The 24,177-nt window shown below is 37.0% G+C and overlaps 1 protein-coding gene across 4 annotated transcripts in view; it reads right to left on the bottom strand.

Moving 5' to 3' along the window:
• Positions 1-24,177, bottom strand: part of NDUFS4 (NADH:ubiquinone oxidoreductase subunit S4) — a 125,946-nt gene that overhangs the window by 79,282 nt on the left and 22,487 nt on the right. For all 4 annotated transcript variants that reach the window (XM_033179556.1, XM_033179557.1, XM_033179555.1 and 1 more), the window contains exon 2: positions 3,909-3,987. In XM_033179556.1, the coding sequence (XP_033035447.1) occupies positions 3,909-3,987 (79 nt within the window). The remainder of the gene's footprint in view (positions 1-3,908; positions 3,988-24,177) is intronic.

Raw genomic sequence — 24,177 nt, 5'->3', positions numbered from 1 at the left:
AGACTGTTCCGGGAGGGAGAGATGAGCGCAAGGGTTCAAATACTAACACTGCATTTGAAATGTATCATGGGCAACACTTCCTTGAAGTGACAGGTTCATTTTCAAGAAAATGTCTGCCATGTACAAAAAAAATAACCAATTGGGCCGGGCGCGGTGGCTCAAGCCTGTAATCCCAGCACTTTGGGAGGCCGAGACGGGCGGATCACGAGGTCAGGAGATCAAGACCATCCTGCCTAACACGGTGAAACCCCGTCTCTACTAAAAATACAAAAAAAAAAAAAAACTAGCCGGGCGAGGTGGTGGGCGCCTGTAGTCCCAGCTACTCGGGAGGCTGAGGCAGGAGAATGGCGTAAACCCGGGAGGCGGAGCTTGCAGTGAGCTGAGATCCGGCCACTGCACTCCAGCCCGGGCGACAGAGCGAGACTCCGCCTCAAAAAAAAAAAAATAACCAATTGATTTCAGCTGGAAAACCATAGTGACATTCTGGCCTGATCTACAGTTTTTTATTAAAAAAACGAAAAAGTATGGTTGTATTTGTACTGAACGTATACCTCCACTTTTCTTGTCATTATTCTCTAAACAGTACAGTATAACAGTTACATTGTATTAGGCATTATAAGTTTTCTAGAGACGATTTAAAGTATATGGGAGAATATGCATAGTTTATATGCAAATACTATGCCATTTGATATGAGACTTGATATATTTTGCATATTTGTCCCTGCCCAACTCTCATGTTGAAATGTAATCCTCAATGTTGAAAGTGGGGACGGATGGGAGGTGATTAGGTTATGGAAGCAGATCTCTCATGCATAGCTTAGTGCTGTCTTAGTGATAGTGAGTTCTTATGGGATCTGGTTATTTAAAACTGTATGGTAGCCGGGCACAGTGACTCATGCCTGTAATCCCAGCACTTTGGGAAGCTGAGGCAGGTGGATTACCTGAGGTCAGGAGTTTGAGACCAGCCTGGTCACCAGGGTGAAACCGTCTCTACTAAAAATACAAAAATTAGCCGGGCATGGTGGTGGGTGCCTGTAATCCTAGCTACTGGTAAGGCTGAGGCACAAGAATCACTTGAACCTGGAGGTGGAGGTGGCAGTGAGCTGACTTCGAAGAATCACTTGAACCTGGAGGCGGAGGTGGCAGTGAGCCGACTTCGCGCTGCTGCACTCCAGCCTGGGCGACAGTGAGACTTTGTTTCAAAAAAAAAAAAAAGGAGGAAAAAAAAGTGTATGGCACCACCCCGTCCCTTGCACATGCTTTTGCCATGTGATGTGCCTGCTCCCGCTTCACTTTCCACCATGAGTAAAAGCTCCCTAAGGCCTCAGAAGCCAAATAATGTTGGTGCCATACTTGTACAGCCTGCAGGATCATGAGCCAATTAAACTTCTTTTCTTTATAAATTACCCAGTCTCAGGTATTTCTTTCTTTATTTTTTATTTTTTTGAGACAGAGTCTCGCTCTGTCGCCTAGACTAGAGTGCAGTGGTGCCATCTTGGCTCACGGCAAGCTCCGCCTCCCGGGTTCACGCCATTCTCCTGCCTCAGCCTCTCAAGTAGCTGGGACTACAGGCGCCCACCACCATGTATGGCTTATTTTTTTTATTTTTAGTAGAGACGGGGTTTCACCATGTTAGCAAGGATGGTCTTGATCTCCTGACCTCGTGATCTGCCCGCCTTGGCCTCCCAAAGTACTGGGATTACACGCGTGAGCCACCGCGCCCGGCCTCAGGTATTTCTTTATAACAATATGAGAACAGTCTAACACAGGACTTATGCATCCATGGATTTTAGTACTTGAGGGGAGTCCTAGAACCAATCCCCTTACAAGTACTGAGGGACAATTATTACTTCAAGAAAGATATAACAAAGCTGGGGAAAATCTATATAGGGCAAGAAAATTCAACAGTATGCAACCAAATGACATAATTAAAAATACCAAACCAATCCAGTCTGTCTACCTCTCTGATATGCTTCATAGCACTCTGTTTAGGGCAATGTATTACTGGCTGACTCACTCATTCTTCAAACTAGAAAGAAGAGAACTTAGAAGAGTTATTAGTGAACTCTAAAATTTGAAAACTATAGAAAAGGCAACCTCCTGAGAGTTAAAAAGGATGTTCATAGGAAAAATTAAAATAATAGTGCTCTCATTAATGAATACACAGGATGTGAAAATCATCTTCACCTCATACACACATAACTGCCTCATTTCTTTTGTTTTGTTTTGTTTTTCAGACGGAGTTTCCCTTGTCGCCCAGGCTGGAGTGCAATGGCGCAATCTCGGCTCACTGCAACCTCTGCCTCCCAGGTTTAAGCAATTCTCCTGCCTCGGCCTCCTAAGGAGCTGAGATTACAGGCACTCGCCACCACGCCCAGCTAATTGTTTGTATTTTTAGTAGAGATGGGGTATCACCATGTTTGTCAGGCTGGTCACGAACTCCTGACCTGGTGATCCGCCCACCTCAGTCTCCCAAAGTGCTGGGATTAATGGCATAAGCCACCATGCCCGGCCCCTCATTTCTTTTATACTTGACTAAGCAACTGAAGTTTGATTAACATTTAAAGAATAGGTAGATGGTGACTGGATGAAGACCTCGGGGTTAGTAAAAAGCATCCAGGTAGAGTGAATAGGAACTCCAAATGCCTTAGAAGCAGGAAAAAGAACAGCAAGTTGCAGGCTTGATGTGGTTAGACCACAGAATATAAAACACAGTGGTATAAGATAAACCTAGAGAGGAAGGCAGGAGTTAAATCATGCAAGATGTCAAAGGCCATGTTAGGATTTTAATGTTTACTCTAAAGGCAATGGAAAGCACCAAAGGACGCAAAGAGGGTGACAATACCAGCATTTCAAAGACGATTTTGGCCATCCTAAGAAAAATTAATCAGATTAGGATTAAAGAGTCTAGGGAGATCAGGTAAGAGACCACTGTAGAAATCTAGGTGAAAGATGATGTAACCTAGATCAGGATGATGACAATGTCAACAGGTAGACCTAAGAGACAATTTTAAAATAAAACCAGTCAGCATAAGATGTGAATTTTCCAAACTGTCTCTATTTACTTATACATTTATTTGTCTGTATCTTTAATGGTATAAATAGAAATTTAAGTGTGACCTATTACTTAGATTATGTTTACAGGCTCAAAGTTTAGTGATAAAATACTGTACAATAATAAAGGGGGTAGCTAAGAAACACACCTATATATCTGATAATGATAAACCAGATATAAAATGAAAAGCATATATATACAATTACTCAATTCTATCAGAAGTTTTGGAAACATTACAAAATGTATGCTATTGAAGCAAAAATAAAGTTGCATGTAAAGTAAAAGACCACACTCTAAAAAATTTTATAAGTGATGGCTGCCAAAATTCTGTTTGTTACTGATTTACAAAAGATTATTACTCATTTGTTGTTAGTCTTGCTAGTTGTAATCTCTCATACATATGAAGAAATAAAATGTGTGTGTGTATGCATATACACATATATACATACAGTGACAATAAATGTTGTATGCTTCCAGGAAAACCTAATATACTTAGTTTTATATAGTACTAGCAAGTATCTCACAACTTAAACAGGAGTGTAACAGAGAAAATAAAAAGCAAAACATTCATTACAAAAAGTAGTGAATGTTCTGCTAGTTATAAACACCACAAAAATGAAAGCCTTTCATGATTTTAAATGTATTAATATTTGCATATGATTTTATTTTTGTATATAATGCTTAATATAAATTATCTTTTGATGACAAATATTTCTTCTTAAAATTTAAGTATAATCTAGAAATTCAAATTCAAACCACTTTCCTGAAAACTTGGAACACCATACTGAATATCTATAGTACAAAAATGACCCTGAAGGCAGAACCATAGCAGTGTGTAGTAGAAAATCCTTACCAATTTTTCATCAACTGTTATGAGTTGTGTGTCTTGAGTCTGGTCCTGTGCCAATCTCCGTGTGGAAGGGCTCAATGACCTGCAGTGCAAGACTTTAAGTTAAAAAAGGATCCAGGCAATGAGAGGAGAGACAGACAAATCTTACATAAACAAGCTACTTTAACAATATCTGTCTTATTTAAAAAAAAAAAAAGGAAAGGAAAGAAAGAGAAGAGGGCACAAAAGTCCTTTTTCTCTGCAATTAGTTCTGTCTGCTGAGTTTTTGGCAGACTCACTTGACAGTTCACAACAGGCTGCGCTTTATGTCAGTCTTCAGGCTCTCTGTCACAGAAAGGCCACGAGTGACAACTACTGTACTGCTGCCTATGAGTGTACAGTGGCTGATTTGTCACGACCAGCCAGAAACATGCAAAGCTATACCAATTGTTCTGGAACACTGATTCTTAAATGGATGGCATCAGAAATGAAAAGAAAAAAATCCCAATCATAATAAAAAGTTTCTTCACTCTAATTTCACACCAAAAGTACTTTACATGGGAATGATTTGTATAATTATTTTAACTAATGTTATTAGTTTAGTCCTGTAGCCCATTCACAAAATGGGAGAAATAAAATTGGTTAAAACGAAAATATCAAGTTAGAAGTAAAATGGACAGAGAATCTAGCCCCTTTATATTAGCATTTTCCTACTGTCACTCCAATTACTTAACATTAACAGACGTTTCATGCACACATTGTTGTTTACACTACTGAATGTCATACCTATCCCTGACTGTGCTATGGCATTTTAGCATCTTAAAGAGTTTTCCAAACTATTAGGCTATCTGATATAGATTTCTCTTGCAAAAAAGTAAGTATATACAACTATGGCTCAAATTTCCACCCCAAATATATGGATTTGGTACTTCCTTTTTTTAACACAATATATTCACTATCATAGTTTTTTTTTTTTTTTTTTTTTTTTTTTGAGGCGGAGTCTCGCTCTGTCGCCCGGACTGGAGTGCAGTGGCCGGATCTCAGCTCACTGCAAGCTCCGTCTCCCAGGTTTACGCCATTCTCCTGCCTCAGCTTCCTGAGTAGCTGGGACTACAGGCGCCCGCCACCTCGCCCGGCTAGTTTTTGTATTTTTAGTAGAGACGGGGTTTCACCGTGTTAGCCAGGATGGTCTCGATCTCCTGACCTCGTGATCCGCCCGTCTCGGCCTCCCAAAGTGCTGGGATTACAGGCTTGAGCCACCGCGCCCGGCCACTATCATAGTTTTAATGTAACATAATAATCAATAATTGACAAAAATAATTGACACAAATAGTTGAACTTTTTGTGCTATAAGTTCAACTTTTGATAATGTGTACACAGTCATATAGAAAACCTTCTTAGTTATAATTTAAAGATAACATAATACAAGAGGCTTTACTGCTTTATGAATCTAAACTATGTGTCAATTATTTCCCAAATTTAAGGTATTATGTAATTCTTTATCATTGTAAATGCCCCACTCAGAAATACACCTAAACAAAATGTACTAACATGGAAATAACTTTAGATGATTTACACAAAGTTAAAATATATGTCCTGGTTGTTGTATTAAAGTATAATTAAGCACCTCTTAATATCTATTTTATTTTGGAAATCATTAAGGTCAATAACATGGCAATAAAAAATTTAAATACTTTAAAATCCACATATTACAAGACAAACATTGGGTAATGATAACTCATGAGAACCTGAAATAGCAGAAAATGTCATCACAGTTTCTAAATACAGTAAGGAGTTCCCCCTCATCCTTGTAGGATACATTTTAAGACGCCCAGTGGATGCCCAAAGCTGTTGATAGAACTGAACCCTACATACACTGTTTCTTTAATACATACACACCTATGATAAAGTTTAATTTACAAATCAGGCAATAAGAAATTAACAATAATAATAAAACAGATCAATTAAGTAAAATAAAGGTTACTTGAAAACAAGCACTGCAATACTGAGACAGTCAATCTTATCACCAAGATGGCTACTAAGTTTCGACTAACACAGGCAGGTATCCTATACAACCTGGATAAACTAGATAAAGGGACGATTCACATCCTGGGTAAGACAGAGTTGGATGGCATGAGATTTCATCACACTACTCAGAATGGAGCAAACATTAAATTCATGAATTGTTTTGGGAATTTTCCACTGCATATTTTTGGACCACAGTTGACCGTGGGTAACTAAAACTGTGAAAAGCTACACTATATTTTCTCAAATGAAGACACTTGTTAGATAAAAACAGTACAAATTATTAGGTAGATTAAAACTCTACACCCATTTTGTGCAATTTTTTACTGCAAAGGGGATTTAACTTACAACAATTATGTCATAATTGTTTAAGAAAATCTTAGTATGTATTAGTTGTAATCCAAAGTAAAGTTCTTAATTTATAAAACCATATATAATTTATTTTAAGGATAGGTATACTTTAATAATTTTAGGTTAACCTCCAACTTATTGTAATAATATAGTTATATAACATCTTTTATAAACGTGAAATCATTATAAACGAACTGATAAAAATTTATATCAAGCTGTATGTAAAAGACAATAAAAAGGGCAAAAATGTTAAGTAAAACAATCCTACCATAAAGTTAAAACTCACAATAAAAATCTGTGGTAAAAAAATTTTTTTAAGATAGGTTAGACTGCAAAGAGGGATTTTAATTTTTATTTAAAATATATGTATATATTTCAGAAAAATTTGCCTAAATTAAAATGTATATATAATGCGTGCTTGTGTAAGTTGCATCATGTGATAAGTAACTACCCTCTAAGCAGAAAACAATTATTAAAGGACTCAAATATCAGATGTGGAGAAAAGTTTTTCTCCAATTCTGGATAGTTAAGGTAGCAACGAAGGTCCAGAGTCAACTATGAACACAGCATTTGATAAATTATACCTACTGGGCTTGGCACAGTGACTCACACCTGTAATCCCAGCACTCTGGGAGGCTGAGGTGGATGGATCGATCACCTGAGGTCAGGAATTCGAGACCAACCTGGTCAACATGGCAAAACCCCATCTCTACTAAAACTGCAAAAATTAGCTGGGCTTGATGGGGCATGCCTGTAGTCCCAGCTACTCAGGAGGCTGAGGCAGGAGAATCACTTGAACATGGGAGGCAGAGGTTGCAGTGAGCCGAGATTGCACCACTGCACTCCAGCCTGGGCAGCAAAGTGAGATTCTGTCTCAAAAAATAAATAAATAAATAAAAAATAAAAATACGCCGGGCGCAGCGGCTCACGCCTATACTCCCAGCACTTTGGGAGGCCGAGGCGGGCGGATCACCTGAGGTCGGGAGTTGAAGACCAACCTGACCAACATGGAGAAACCCAGTCTCTACTAAAAATACAAAATTAGCCAGGCATGGTGGTGCATGCCTGTAATCCCAGCTACTCGGGAGGCTGAGATAGGAGAATCACTTGAACCCGGGAGGCGGAGGTTGTGGTGAGCCGAGATCGTGCCATTGCACTCCAGCCTGGGCAACAAAGAGAGAAACTCCATCTCAAAAAATAATAAATAAATAAATAATAAAAATTATACCTACAAAGTATAATCTATAGTAAATTTTAGACTATGCATGAATTACATAGTAAATATCTGTTTGTTGATTAGCCTGTAAGGAATGTCACATCAGTGAAATGGTATATGTAAAGAAAATACTAAGAGTACAAAAACCTTGCTAAGAAAAAAAGATACAAGGCCTACAAAGTATAAAGAAAAAAATGACAGAAGCTATTACATAAAACCAAAAACATCAAAACTAAACATACAGTAAGTGAAGTGCAAGACAGACAAGAAGAAAATAATACAAAATAGAATAGTAAGGAATCAACATCTAAAAGAGGTAAAAGAACTCCTACAAATAAGTAGAAATAAGTAGGGCGTCATTTCTAAATTTTAAAAGATGAACTAGAACAGCAACAAAACAACCCAATTAGAAATGGGGAAAAGACCTAAATCAACATTTATCCAAAAAAGATATACAAATGGCTAATAAGCACATGAAACAATGCTCAACAGAACTAATTAGAGAAATGCAAATCAAAACACAATGAGATAGCATTTTACTCCCTTTTACAACATTTTAGTATATAAAAAACAGAAAATAAGTATTAACAGAAATGTATAGAAATTGGTACCCTTATGGGAATATAAAATGGTACTACTACTATGGAAAACGGTATGGCAGTTTCTCAAAAAATTAAACTGAATTATCCTATAATCCAACAATTCCATTACTGAGTATATACCTAAAAGAACTAAAAGTGGAGACTCGAATAAATATTTGCACACCAATGTTTATAGCAGCATTTTTCAGAATAGCCAAAAGCAAAAATATCCAAAATATTAATAATCATATTTTACTGGTCAATGTACCAAACAGTAGTAAGTGTTCATGTCGAAACAATGACTAATGTGTAATCATTAGAAAATAAATGGTAATTTTACTTACTCTGCTGTTTAATACTCATTTTTGACAAACTTAAAAACATTGTTTGCCTCATGGGTTTGCCTTTATTTTTGTCCATCTATTTGTTTTGTTAATTTGCCCGTTCAAATTTCCAGGTTTGTAAAGTATCATTCTTAATTCTCAGCCCAAAGGATAAACTCTGAGGGTTGTGATTGTGATTATCAATTACCATTACTAGTCAAGGTAATTATAAGCGTACAAGCCATTTATTCTGTTTTTCTGTATAAGTTTCCTGAAAAAGAGATATCTTGAAAATGAAAATCAATAAACCTTATTCCTAATCCTGGTTTTTATCAATAAACCTTATTTCTAACTCTGGTTAAGTAAAACAATTTGGTAAGATTTTTGTCTTTCTTATTGTGTTGTCTTTTACATACAGCTTGATAACAATATGAGATAAATTTTTATCAGTGTATTTGTTTATAATAAATAGCTCACATGTTTATAAAAGATGTTTTGCTGTAGATCAGAAAAATCTCAATTCTTCTGCCATTATATTTTATTTTTTGAAAACATAAAATGAGGAACTTCTTGCTCTAAAGTTTCTTCTAGTGATGGCAGTCTATTTGATTCTAGTAAGTGGAATTGACAATAGTTCTACTTTGTTTTAATAATCCCCTGTAGAAATGCTACGCAAGAATCACCCAACTCACATAATAATCTGTTTTTCTTTAAAAAATCTTTCAAAATCATATATATACACCACCTTTTCTTTCTTTCTTCATCTATCAATGAACATTTATTTTGCTACAAACATTCATGTGCAGGTTTCTGTGTGGACATTAAGTTTGCCACTCGTTTGGGTAAATACCCAGGAGCGCAACTGCTGATCATATGTTAAGACTATGTTTTAGCTTTGTAGGAAACTGCCAGACTGTCTTCCAAAGTGCTGTACCATTTTGCACTGTCACCAACAATAAATGAGACTTGTTCTCTTCATCCTTGCCAGCATTTCGTGTGGTATTTTGGATTGCAGGCATTCTAACAGGTGTGTAGTACTATTTCATTGTTGTTTTAATTTGTAATTCCCAAATGATATATGATGTTGAACACATGTTCATATGCTTATGTGTCATCTGTGTATCTTCTTTGGTGAGGTGTCTGCTTAGATCTTTTGCCCACTTTTTAATTGGGTTGCTTGTTTTCTTATTGAATTTTAAGAATTATTTGTTACTGGATATGGCTTTATCACCTAGGCTGGAGTACAGTGGCATAACCATGGCTCACTGCAACCACGACATCCTTGGCTCAAGTGATCCTCCCACCTCAGTCTCCTGAGGAGCTGGAACTAGAGGCACACACCATCCCACTTGGCTAATTTTTTGGAGTTTTTTGTAGGGATATGGTTTCACTATGTTGCCTAGGCTGGTCTTGAACTCTTGGGCTCAAGCGATCCTCCTGCCTTGGCCTCCCAAAGCGCTAGGATTACAGATGTGAGACACCGAGCCCAGCCTAAGGGACCTTTTTAACATTCTGGAAAGACTGAGTAAAAGAAAAGAAGGCCGGGCGCGGTGGCTCAAGCCTGTAATCCCAGCACTTTGGGAGGCCGAGACGGGCGGATCACGAGGTCAGGAGATCGAGACCATCCTGGCTAATACGGTGAAACCCCGTCTCTACTAAAAAATACAAAAAACTAGCCGGGCGACGAGGCGGGCGCCTATAGTCCCAGCTACTCGGGAGGCTGAGACAGGAGAATGGCATGAACCCAGGAGGCGGAGCTTGCAGTGAGCTGAGATCCGGCCACTGCACTCCAGCCTGGGCGGCAGAGCAAGACTCCGTCTCAAAAAAAAAAAAAAAAAAAAAGAAAAGAAAAAAAGTAAAAGAAAAGAACCCACAAATGCTTTGTTTAAATTAGAGAAAACAATACTGAAGAAAATTTATTTAAAATCTCTTTAGAACACCACAAATGCTTTTATTCTCACTTAAATTTTTTGCAATAATTTCTAATCTTCATCTACAGTACTGAATACTATCTTAAAATGTTCAGCTGATCAAATCAGTAAAAAGTAAGCATCTCCTGCTCATAGAGGAGGAAAAAGTAAGGATCCCTTTTCTTATTCTTCGGAATCGCCAGGTAGAACTATGGTAGGAACTAACAGCAGTTGTGCGTCTGGACACAGTCAAGCCCAAAACTGAAACTAATCCTTTGAGAGTCATCCAACAGATTAAAGAAAGATTTGTGCAAGAGGGATAAGGGTAATTATGTTCACATAACAGACTCTGAAATGGAATTGAGGAGTAATAAGCAGGAGAATGTGGGCAAGATACTGGAGGATCGTAACAAAGAAACTGGAGGGTGTGATAGAAAATGTAACGTAAAGGAGAAAGAAATGTATCTACATTTATAGCAATGGGTTATCAAAATAAACATACATGAGGTAAAAATAAGAAGAATAAGAAATAAAGATGTCATGGTGATGACAGTAATTATATTACAAAACACAACAAACATATGAAATGTTCACATGTAAGCAGGTCAAATCATTGAGCTACCTTGGCCACAAAAGAGTATGTCTACTGGCTTGGAATGCTTAATGGAAGAAACTGTGTTGCTGTCCTTTGACATGTCTTATTACTAACTGGAAGCAATTTACCACAAATATGTCAATTATTAACTTATAAATTAAATACAATAGTAATACAAATCCTAATAGAATCTGTATAAAATTAGGTGATTCTCATGGGGAAGAAAAAATTCATAAAAAATAACCAAGGAAATTTGAAAAATAATACAGTAAGATTTCCTTGCCAGATAACAGACTACTGTAATTAAAATATCATTGTATATGCCCAGGCACAGACATATACATCAAATAGTACAGATCAGAGTACAAAAACAGACTATGTAGATGTATAGATTTATTACATAATAAAAATACAATTTTAAATCAGTGGTGAAAGGGTGGACTATTCAATAAATAACATTGAGACAACTGGCCATCCTTTCATGGAAGCATAAAGTCTGAATCCCTTTCTAAAAGAATTACATCATATACTGAAGAATTCCAGATGGATTTAAAAATCTACGCGCATATACACACACACACACACACACACACATACATAAAATGCAATGTGTGTGTAGCTGTGTGTAAAAAATACGGGGATAATATATAAAAGAGGTTTGTTTTAATAACTTTTGAGTGGTTAAAGTCTTCCAAATTAAGGCAAAATCTCCACAAACTAGAAATGAAAAATAATTTCTGATCAACAAATTCATATAAAGGAAAAATCAGAGTTAATAAGTAAAACATACAGTAAGGACCAATCTATAGAATACATAAAAAATGTTTACAAAGCAAAAGCAAAATCATTCCAAAAAGGGAAAAGGAATGCAGACGATATGAGCACAATAGATATTAATATTAATACCAATAATCACTTTAAATGCGAAGAGTCAAAATACACCAATTAAAAGAGAGTTATCAGAGTAGATTTTAAAAAATAAGACACAACTACATGTTACTGAAAAGAAACTCATTTTTAATTATAAAGACACAGATTAAAAGTAAAGGGATGGAAAAAGACATAGCATGTTTTAACACTAGTCAAATCTTGCTTCAATAGCTATATTAATCTCAGACAAAGGGGACTCCAGAACAAGAAAAATTAACAGGGATGAAGAAGGCATATATAGTGATAAAGGGATCAGTTCTCCAACAAGACATAACAATAGTTAGTGTGTATGTACCTAACAAGAAAATGTCAAAATATGCTATGCAAACACTGATGAAACTACAAGGAGAAACGCATTATTATTGTTGGACACTTCAACATTCTTCGAACAATAATTGAAAGAGCCAGTAGGCAGAGTATCAGTAAGAATATGGTTGAACTAAACAGCACAATCAATTAACTGGATATAATTGGCATCTGTCAACTGCTTCATCTAACAATGGCAAAAGACTCATTCTTCTCAAACTCAAGTGAAACATTCGCCAAGATGGGCCACATTCTGAGACATAAAACATACCTTAACTAATTTAAAAGAATAGAAACCACACAATGCAAGCTCTCAGTCAGCAATGGAATTAAACTAGAAATCAGTAACAGAAAACTAGAAAATCTCCAATTACTTGGAGATCAAACAACACACTTCTAAATAATTGATGGGTCAAAAAAGTCTCAAGAAAAATTTTAAAATATTTTGAACTAAATGAAAATGAAAATACAATGTTCAAAATTTGTGGGATGCACCAAAAACAGTGCTTAGAGAAAAACTTATAGCTCTGAATGCATATATTAGAAAAGAAGAAAGGTCTAACTAAATAAAATAATCTAAGCTTCCACCATAGGAAACTAGAAAAAAAAAAGGGCAACATAAACCTAAGGCAAGAAGAAGACAAAAAAATTACAGTAAACATCAATTAAATTGTAAATAAGAAATTGGTAAAGAAAAATAAACAAAACCAAAAGCTGTTCTTTGAAAAGAGCATTAAAACTGATAAATCTTTAGTCAGGCTAACAAAAAAGAGAAAGAGAGAGGCCGATGAGAGAGAGAGACAAAGCCCTAATATATAAAATGAAACAGGTGTCACCGCTACTGAGACCACGGACATTAAAAAAATAGGGAAATATTATGAACAACTCTATACCCACAAATTTGATAACTTAAATGAAATGGGCTAATTATTTGACAAACAGGAATTACTAAAAATCTTACAAGGAGCAATAATCTGGACAGGCCTATATCTATTAAAGATCTTGAATCAATAACCTTCCAAAAAAAGAAAGCATAACGTCCAGATGGTTTCCTGGTGAATTCTACCAAACATTTAAGGAAGAAATGACACTAAATCTCTACAATCTCTTCTAGGAAATAGAAGCATGTAGTAACTCATTCTATGGGACAAATATTATCCAAACATCAAAACTAGATAAAGGCATTACAGGAAAGGAAAACTATAGACTAATTTTCTTATAAATATACATGCAAAAATCCTTAACAGATATTAGCATGGAATTCAACAATGCATAAAAAGATTTATATACTATGACCAAGCAGGATTTATTCCAGGTATGATTTTAAAATTCATATGGAAAGACAAAAGACTCAAAATAGCCAACACAATACTGAAGAATGAAGTCAGAAAACTGTTATTACCTGACTTTAAGGCTTACTACACACTGCACAGTTATAGTAATCAAGACTGTGGTATTAGCTATAGAATAAATAGATGAATGGAACAGAAACAGACTATTCGAATATAGTCAACTGATTTCTGAGAAAGAAACAAGGGCAATCCGATAATGGCAGTCTCTTCAATAAATGATGCTGGAACAACCAGACATCCACATGCAAAAACTTAATCAAAACAGTGACATTATACCTTTCACAGAAATTAACTGAAAATGGCTCATGCACCTAAATGTAGGAAGCAAAACGATCAACTTCTCAAAGATAACATAAGAGAAAATCTACGTGACCTTGGGTTTGGTACTGAGTTTTTAGATACAAAGGCAAAAACATGATCCATGAAAAATAAATAAGTTGGACTTCATTAAAATTAACAGCTTTGGCTCTGTGAAAGATACTATTAATACTAAAAGAATGAAAAGACAAGTCACATGCTAGGAGAAAATATCTGCAAAACATATATCTGATAAAGAACCTGTATCTACAATAAACAAAGAACTCTTAAAACTCAACAATGCCGGGTACAGTTGCGCACACCTGTAATCCCAGCATTATGGGAGGCTGAGACAGACGGACCACTTGAGGTCAGGAGTTCAAGGCCAGCCTGGCCAACAATGATGAAACCTGCCCCTCCCCGCTCCTCTCTACTAAAAATACAAAAAATTAGCTGGGCATGGTGGCACGTGCCTGTAATTCCAGCTACTAGAGAGGCTGTGGCAGGAGAATCACCTGAACCTGGGAGGCAGAGGTTGCAGTGTGCCAAGATTGCGCCACAATGCACTCCACTGGGCAACAGAGCGAGATCCCGTCTCAAATCAACAACAACAACAACAACAAAATTCATCAATAAGAAAACAAACAACCTTGCCAACTGAAAAGTGGGCAAAAGATCTAAACACACATGGCCGGGCGCGGTGGCTCAAGCCTGTAATCCCAGCACTTTGGGAGGCCGAGACGGGTGGATCACGAGGTCAGGAGATCGAGACCATCCTGGCTAACACGGTGAAACCCCGTCTCTACTAAAAAATACAAAAAAAAAACTAGCCGGGCGAGGTGGCGGGCGCCTGTAGTCCCAGCTACTTGGGAGGCTGAGGCAGGAGAATGGCGTAAACCCGGGAGGCAGAGCATGCAGTAAGCTGAGATCCGGCCACTGCACTCCAGCCTGGGTGACAGAGCAAGACTCCGTCTCAAAAAAAAAAAAAAAAGATCTAAACACACACCTCACCAAAGAAGATAAACAGATGATAAATAAGCATATGAAAAGGTGCTCAATATCATATGTCATTAGGAAATTATAAATTAAAATAAGACACCACTACACACCTATTAGAATGGCTAAAATCCAAAATACCACACCAAATGCTAGAAAGGATGAAGAGAACAGAAGTCTCCTTCACTGCTGGTGGGAATGTGAAATGGTACGGCCATTTGGAAGACAGTCTGGCAATTTTCTACAAAATTAAAACATAGTTTTAACATATGATCAGCAACTGTGCTCCTAGGTATTTACCCAAATGAGCTGAAATCACATGTTCAAATGAAAACATGCAAAAGAATGCAAGGGAAATGAAAAAGAAAATCATAAGATACCACTTCACATTCATTAAGATAGCTATTATCACCCCCAAAAAAACAAAAAACCAAGCAAATAAAAAGTAGCAAGTACTGGCAAGGATGTGAAGAAAATGGAACAGTTGCTCACTGCTGGTGGGAATGCCATTATAGAAAATGGTAGGGTGATTCCTCAAAATATTTAAAATGAAATCATCATATAAACCAGCAGCTTCACTTTGGGATTTATATTCAGACAAACTAAAGCAGGGACTAGAACAGATATCTGTACACTCATGATTATAGCAGCATTATTCACGGCAGCCAAAAGACAGAAGCAACCCTACTGTCCATTGGCAGATGAATGTGTAAACAAAATGTGGTATATACATACAACTGAATATTATTTTGCCTTAAATGGAAGCAGATTATGATATATGCTACACCATGGATGAACCATGAAGACACTGTGATAAGTGAAATAAGCCAATCACAAAAGAATAGTATAAGATTCTATTTATATGGTGTATGTGAAGTAGTCAAACTCATAGAAATAGAAGGTAAAATGGTGGTTGCCAAGGGCTTATGGGAGAGAAGAATAGAGAATTACTGTTTACTGGGTGCGGACTTTAGTTTTAGAAGATGAAAAAGTTCTGGAGGTATCTGATGGTAATGGTTGCACAACAATGTGAATGTACTTTCTGCCAATTAATTATACTCAAAAATATTTAAAATAGTAAATTTCATAGTATGTATAAACCATCACACTATTTTAAAAAGAGCATGCCTTGTGAAGAAACAGACAAATCCTGGTTTACAACACCAATAAAGACACATACGCAAAAGTTTGTCAAAGACGAAGATTCACAATTGCCTAGAGACAGCCTCTTCACATACATACATAAAAATACTATGTTTGAATCTATTAACCACTCATCTTCTTGGAAAATTACAGAAGTCCAGAATAAAGCTGTTGAACTTCAATATGATTATTCATTTGTACTGCCTCATGGAACACATTTTCCCAAATTATACACTTTTTAAAAACTACTAGTGCTTGTCTATGTAATACAAAATATGTGAGTTTTTGTTATATGTCCTACCAATTACTAACCTCTTGATTTTTTAGACTTTGCATACTATCATTATTCAACATGTTTTACATAAAAATAGTTGATAATTATGAATCTTTATTAATAGATTTATGTTATAAGCAAGCACATAAGAGCAAATCTTAAATATACTTATGAAAATGTAACAAACAAAACACAAGGAAAAGGATTTCCAATTAACTAGTTTACTCCTCTACTGGACATTTTTGGCTAAACTGTCTAGGTCACCTTTCAGCAACAAGATCCTTAATTCAATCAAAACAGGATTACTTCAAAGTTACTTGGCATATTTTTAAAAAAAAATCATTCTACCCATCAATCATGCGTAATTCTGTATATTCCTCAAAAGGCTTGTCAGTCATTCCAGCTGGGCACCCATATTCCAGTTGTTCTCTGTATTAGTCAGGGTTCTCTAGAGGGACAGAACAGGATATATATACACATATAGATATGTAAAAGGGAGTTTATTTTACATATATACATACATATATATGTGTGTGTATGTGTAAAGGGGAGTTTATTATTAACTCGCATCATCACAAGGTCCCACAAAAAGCCATCTGCAAGCTGAGAGCAAGGAAAGCCAGCCCAAGTCCCAAAACTGAAGAACTTGGAGTCTGATGTTTAAGGGCAGGAAGCATCCAGCACTGGAGAAAGATGTATGGCTGGGAGGCTAGGCCAGTCTAGTCTTTCCATGTTTTTCAGCCTGCTTTACAGTCTAGCCACACTGGCAGCTGATCACACCCAGATTATGGGTGAGTCTGCCTTTCCCAGCCCACTGACTCAAATGTTAATCTCCTTTGGCAACCCCCTCACAGACACACCCAGGATACGCTGCATCCTTCAATCCAATCAAGTTGACACTCAGTATTAACAATCACATTCTCCTTCTAATCGTATTTTGAGACTACACTCCCATTGCCACTTCTTGGTTAGTATAGGAACGTAACTTACTTAAATTAGTGAAATACGAGGGGAAATGACATTATCCAGCAGTAGCTTTAGAAGTCAATGCGTGACTGCCTCTTTTCCTACATCCCAGTAACCAACAGTGGTTAGTCTGAGCTCCCAAGTGAGGATACAAGGAGTAGCATTCCTGACTGTCCCACAAGGGAAATGCAGCATGAACAAGAAATAAATCTCTGTTATTTTAAGCTACAGGTATTTTGGGGTTTAGTATCCTGACTGTTACAGCTTGATAAGCAATTCTCTATTCAAGTACTTCTCTAGGGACTACCTACCACATGAGAATTTAAGTTGTACGATGTCTGTTTTACACTGACTGAGGTTGGGAGTGTTACAGCTTGAGAGTTTACTATTTTCAAATGAATCAAGATGTTGCTTTTAAAAACCTACATTTTGGTCTTTAAGGGCAGAATAATTTATTTCCTTACGTTTTTGAAGGTCAGAAGGTGTCAAAAAGCCATTAGATGATCTGCTTCACAACTGCTCTAATGCTACTGTGTCATCTTGGACAGATCACCTCCTAATTTTTTTTTTTTTTTAAAGATGGCTATGCGTTTTCTCTTCACTTTGATGTATTCCAACTTGTCACTTTTTGCGTCAGTTTAGGATTCTTTTGGTCTAAAACTTCTCTGTATCAGTCCTAAAACCACTGAGATTACGTTTGTATTAAAAAATATATTAAAAATAAAATAAAAAGTGAATTGAAAAAGAAAATATGGTGAAAATATAAGGCACGACATTTCATTGTTTGGCAGTATTACATCAAAGGGAAAGCTAGTTGGTATAAGTTGAACACTTCAATTCAAAAATAAAGTGTCTAAGAGTGGTATACTTGCAAACAGACTGACATAGTTTTTTAAAAGACTGATGATCACATCATTAAGAATAATGAATACATGCAGAAGAAAACAAAAATCACCAGCATTCATATATTTTTCACTTCATGAAACAAACTGGAAAACAGTCACGTACTAACTTCCGAGTTAGACTCATGAGAAAATTCTAGATCTGCCACTTAAGAGCAATATGATCTTGAACAAATTATTTCACAACTCTGCACTTCAATTTCCTCATCTGCAAAAATAAGGATAATAATACCACAAAGAAATACTGGTAGAATTAAATAACTAGTTAAGTAATTGGCATGAAGTAGCTGGTGTGCGGAGAAACAAATGCTCACTTCTTTCCCTCTAGTCACAAGCAGGACCAATTCATAGGAAGGCAAGAGAGGAAAGAGAACCCCACTGAAGGCTCAGATGATTGTTAACATTCTTGAGCAGTAAAGGATTTTTAAATAAGGGTATGTATAATATTTTGTAGACATAATGCTACTGCACACTTAATAGTCTTAGAGTGTGGTGGAAAAATAACTTTTATCACTGGGAAAACAAAAAATTTGTGACTCGCTTTACCATGGTATTTGCACAATATAGTGGTGGTCTGGAACCAAACCTGCAGTATCTCCAAAGTATGCCTGTACAACAATCACTTACTAATAATTGGCCTCTCTGGCTCTAGTCTTCTCTTCCTCAAAGGCACCTTCAACCTAAACAAGTAATTATACTCAATCATGCGACTCTTTTGGTTGAAATCCTTCATTGACTGAGTGGTAATTTATCTTAAAAAATTGAAGTATTGCCAGGCACGTTGTCATGCCTGTAATCCCAGTTCTTTGGGAGACCGAGGCCGGTGGATCCCTTGAGCCCAAGAGTTCAAGACCAGCCTGGGCAACGTGGCAAAATCCCGTCTCTACCAAAAAAAACCCACAAAAATTAGCTGGGCATGGTGGCACGTGCCTGTGGTCCCAGTTACCTGGGAGTATCACATGAGCCTGGAAGGCGGAAGCTGCAGTGAGCCATGATCACACCACACGCTCCAGCCTGTGAGACAGAGCGAGATGCTGTCTCAAAAAAAAAAATTATTTAGGGATGGAATATGGAATACCATGGTATTTACAATTGACTTTCAGATGGCTTAGATCAATATATGTGTTTGTCTGTTGCTCATCTATTCACAGATACTCATACATACGCATTTTGCTCATTTATATATATATATATGCAAAATCAGCAAAATGCTAACCTACTAACCATGTTAAATCTAGGTGGTAGGTTTATATATTCACTGTACTCCACTATTCTGCATGTGTGAAAATTTTAATGGAAAGTTAAAAAATTGAAAGCAAAATGAAAATTATCATTAGTATGCCTCCTCTGTGGAAAAATATATTTTCTTAAATATGCATAAATGGACTCTAAGCATAAGAAACTAATAATGATTTTTTGGGAGTGGGATAAGCAGTGGTAAAAGAGCAGATGGGACAGAGAAGGAGACCCTCAGAATTTATTTTATATATATATATATAAAACTCGGCCGGGCGCGATGGCTCATGCCTGCAATCCCAGCACTTTGGGAGGCCCAGGCAGGCAGATCACTTGACGTAAGAAGTTCGAAACCAGACTGGCCAACATAGTGAAACCCCATCACTACTAAAAATATAAAAATTAGCCGGGCATGGCGGCACATGCCTGTAATCCCAGTTACTCGGGAGGCTGAAGCAGAAGAATCACCTGAATCCGGGAAGTGGAAGTTGCAGTGAGCCAATACTGTGCCACTGCACTCCTGCCTCGGTGATAGAGTACGACTCTGTCTCAAAAAAATAGAAGAAACAAACAAACACACAAAAAATTCTATGACTGCATTATTCAAGATATTACACTGAAGAGTAATGTTGACTATATTTTTGCTTATGACATGATTATGGTGAGGATTAAATCAGATAATGTACATTAAAACCTTAGTAAGTGCTTGGCACTTGGTCAAGGCTCAATGAATATAGTCCAGCTGTTGAAGTAAGAAAAATAATCTTCAAGCCGGGCGCGGTGGCTCAAGCCTGTAATCCCAGCACTTTGGGAGGCCGAGACGGGCGGATCACGAGGTCAGGAGATCGCGACCATCCTGGCTAATACGGTGAAACCCCGTCTCTACTTAAAAATACAAAAAACTAGCCGGGCGACGAGGCGGGCACCTGTAGTCCCAGCTACTCGGGAGGCTGAGACAGGAGAATGGCGTAAACCCGGGAGGCGGACCTTGCAGTGAGCTGAGATCCGGCCACTGCACTCCAGCCTGGGTGGCAGAGCAAGACTCCGTCTCAAAAAAAAAAAAAAGAAAGAAAAATAATCTTCAGTATTAACAGTACAAGTTAATTTTAATCAAACCACAGAGATGGCCAGTCATACTCTCTAGAAGTGGCTATTTATGAACATGAACTTCAAACAGCGTTATCAAAATGTAGATCAAAGGGCTTTTCTGACTGGCATAAATAAACACTGAAATTATTTTCCTTTAATGAAATGAGTAGTATTTGAAATATATGGTTGGCTAGAAAACCTGCTTGGGCACCACTAGACAAGCCTGTACGATTTAGCAGGCACAGGAGCCCAGACTTTTAGAGTAACACGCACTGTTTAGAGCTCCATTTGGACCTAGGATTTACTACTTGGTGGAAGATACTGTTGCCTGATCTGACCAGTTCTGCCGTCAGACTACTACTGTTATTTAGCTTTAGTGAACTAAGATTCTCGTCATGGGGCCTATGAACCACCTCTTCATGGAGGACACCAAAGCATGGCTTGACTAGACAGGTGACCATTCCTATAATCAGAATATGTTCTCTACCTCATCTTTACTGAGCCAAGGTATCACCTCGTAGAGCTGCTAAGAAACTTAAATGAGATGTAAATGTTAGGCATTTAAGTATAGTTCCTTACCTATTCCAAGAAAAATTATTAGCAATGATCATTATAATTACTTCTGAGAAACTAAAGTTGCTAGATTACATTCAACTAAAAAAAGGGTTCAGATTAAAAATAACTAAACAGGCTGGGCGCGGTGGCTCACGCCTGTAATCCCAGCACTTTGGGAGACCAAGGAGGGTCGATCACCAGGTCAGGAGTTAGAGGCCAGCCTGACCAACAAGGTGAAACCCCGTATCTACTAAAAACACAAAAATTGGCCGGGCGTTGGTGGCACATGCCTGTAATCCCAGCTACTCAGGAGGCTGAGGCAGGAGAATTGCTTGAACCTGGGAGGCGGAGGTTGCAGTGAACCGAGATCACGCCACTGCACTCCAGCCTGGGTGACAGAGTGAGACTCTGTCTCAAATAAATAAATAAACAAACAAACAAAGTGCTGGGATTACAGGCATGAGCCACTGCGCCCAGCACAAACATTTTTATAGTGGTTAGCTTAATGAGTAAAATAGTCTGCTTGTTATTCAACTTATGCTTTTACAGGCCTTCATACTGTTTAGGAAAAACTCAACAATTATTTATTATAAGATTGATTCAAATCAAGTTGATAAAACTGTAGGCCACTAGAACAGAATGAGTAATCAAAACTCCCACTGGCTTCCCTTATAAATTATTAATAGTTACCTAAAAGCCTAAGTCAATGACTTTTTAATAAATACTACCAGAATTATATAGGCAATTTGCCTTTAATCACAAAAATCTAATCAACAAGAAAATGAGACACAAAACCAGTACTTCTTCAACTGACTTTTCATAATATCCCATAATTTAAAAATATTCACCTAAGATTTTTTAACTTTAAAACATTTTTGGCCAGGCACTATGGTTCATGTCTGAAATCTCAACACTCTGGGAGTCTGAGGTGGGTATATCACTTGAGGTCAGGAGTTTGAGACCAGCCTGGCCAATATGGTGAAACCCCATCTCTACTAAAAATACAAAAATTAGCCGGGCATGGTGGCGTACACCTGTAATCCCAGCTACTTGGGAGGCTGAAGCACAAGAATCACTTGAACCCAGCAGGCAGAGGATGCAGTGAGCTGAGATCCTGCCACGGCACTCGAGCTTGGGCGACAGAGTGAGACTGTCTCAAAACAAAAACAAAAACAAAAACAAAAAACATTTTTAGTTATGCTGGTAAATATCCAGGCAATAAAATACTCTAAAGAGAAGTTTAAAAGATCTAACAAGAGTTAATATTTATTACAAATTGGCATACCTATGTTTAAAAACTCATTTGAGGCCAGGCATAGTGGCTCATGCCTGTAATCCCAGCACTTTGGGAGGCAGAGGCAGGTGGATCACCTGAGATTGGGAGTTCGAGACCAGCCTGGCCAACATGGTGTAACCCCATCTCTACTAAAAATACAAAAATTAGCCGGGCATGGTGGCAGTTACTCAGGAGGCTGAGGCAGAAGAATCACTTGAACCCAGGACGCAGAGGTTTCAGTGAGCCGAGATCGCACCATTGCACTCCAGCCTGGGCGATAAGGGCGAAAATCCGTGTCAAAAAACAAAAAAAAACAAAAAAAAAAAAAAAAAGAAAAGAAGCTCAGTTGAACTCTGTCAACCATATATATCTAAGAACGTATACCAAGATTCTGATTCCTATTCTCAATTCACCAAACATCTACTATGAAATATCTATTATGTCTTACACACAATGCTAAACTCAATAATAACTTGCTTTCAAGATTTTACAGTTTATTGCGAGAAGGCAGACATATAAATAATAATTTCAATGCCAATAGTTTGAATGCAAATGGTAATTTCTATGAAAAAGGTACATATGAGGTACTTTTCTATGCATGGAGAAATAACTGTGCATTGGGGAGTGTGAGGTATAGTGAGATGCAGCAGGACTGTAAGGAAAAGCTTTCTTAACAATGTTGCCTGTACCTATCAGATACTTTTGTTTTCACTGATCATCCAAGGCTCCAAGATTGAAAAGGGAATTAAACATTTAGCATATGACTTGAATTCTTTCACACATTTTGTACTTACAACCACGGTCATAACTTTTAAATGTAGGTACAGTACCACATAACCAGTAGCTTAAATTTTGGTTGAAAAGCCATGAATTCTTCATCTTGCCAAATTTATTTCCACCAATGCTTCTTATTTTGCCACCCATCAACTCCCAGTTATTGAAAGAATAAAATGTTAACAATATCTACAATATTTAAAAATCCCTTAAACTCTAGTTAATTCCTATTTCTGAGCTGCTTTTATTTCCAAAATACATAGAATTGAACAAATTTAGCCAAACAAAATCATGTGGTATATTTAATGCAGACTATAAACAGAATGTATAATTTTCTATTTCAAAAGTCTGGGTTTATACTTCATATCAAGCACTCTGCTATTCTAAAATCTATAACATAATAGCTATGCAGCTATTTATTACAGAAAAAATTACAATTGGCAATTACTTACATTTGCAATACATGTCCATTCCTTCATGAACAACTTTGGAGTTTTAATAACCCAAATCACATGGAAAGCTGTCTTTCTGACAGAATTCCACATATATATTTTAGTAAATACTGCCATAAGATAAAGTCTGCAATAGTATTATTCAATAGTATGAAATAAGAAACATAATAAAGTTATAAAAGTCATCATTTTTTGGTAATCTCTGACATTGTCCATGATGGCTACATTTAAAACCCAAATAGTTATTTCATAAGAAAAAAAATATATAAGGTCGGGTACGTTGGCTCACACCTGTAATCTCAGCACTTTGGGAGGCTGAGACGGGCCGATCACGAGGTCAGGAGATCAAGACAATCCTGGCTAACACAGTGAAACCCTGCCTCAACTAAAAATACAAAAAGTTAGCCAGGGATGGTGGCAGGCGCCTGTAGTCCCAGCTACTCAGGAGGCTGAGGCAGAAAAATTGTGTGATCCCAGGAGGCAGAGCTTGCAGTGAGCCAAGATGACACCAATGCACTTCAGCCTGGGCAACAGAGCGAGACTTCGTCTCAAAAAAAAAAAAAATATATATATATATATATATATATATATAATTTTTTAATATATATAAATGCAAATAATTGTATTATAAATGCAAATATAAAATACAAATGCAAATATAAAAATACATTTTTATAACAAATGCAAACAATAAAACAATTTATATATATTATATATATAATGCTATACTGCTTATGGAGATGC

This window comes from Trachypithecus francoisi, unplaced genomic scaffold, assembly GCF_009764315.1.
Source record: "Trachypithecus francoisi isolate TF-2019V2 unplaced genomic scaffold, Tfra_2.0 Lachesis_group2, whole genome shotgun sequence".
Taxonomy (NCBI): domain Eukaryota; kingdom Metazoa; phylum Chordata; class Mammalia; order Primates; family Cercopithecidae; genus Trachypithecus; species Trachypithecus francoisi.
The sequence above is the reverse complement of the archived record's forward strand: the minus strand, read 5'-3'. Positions and strand labels throughout refer to the sequence as shown.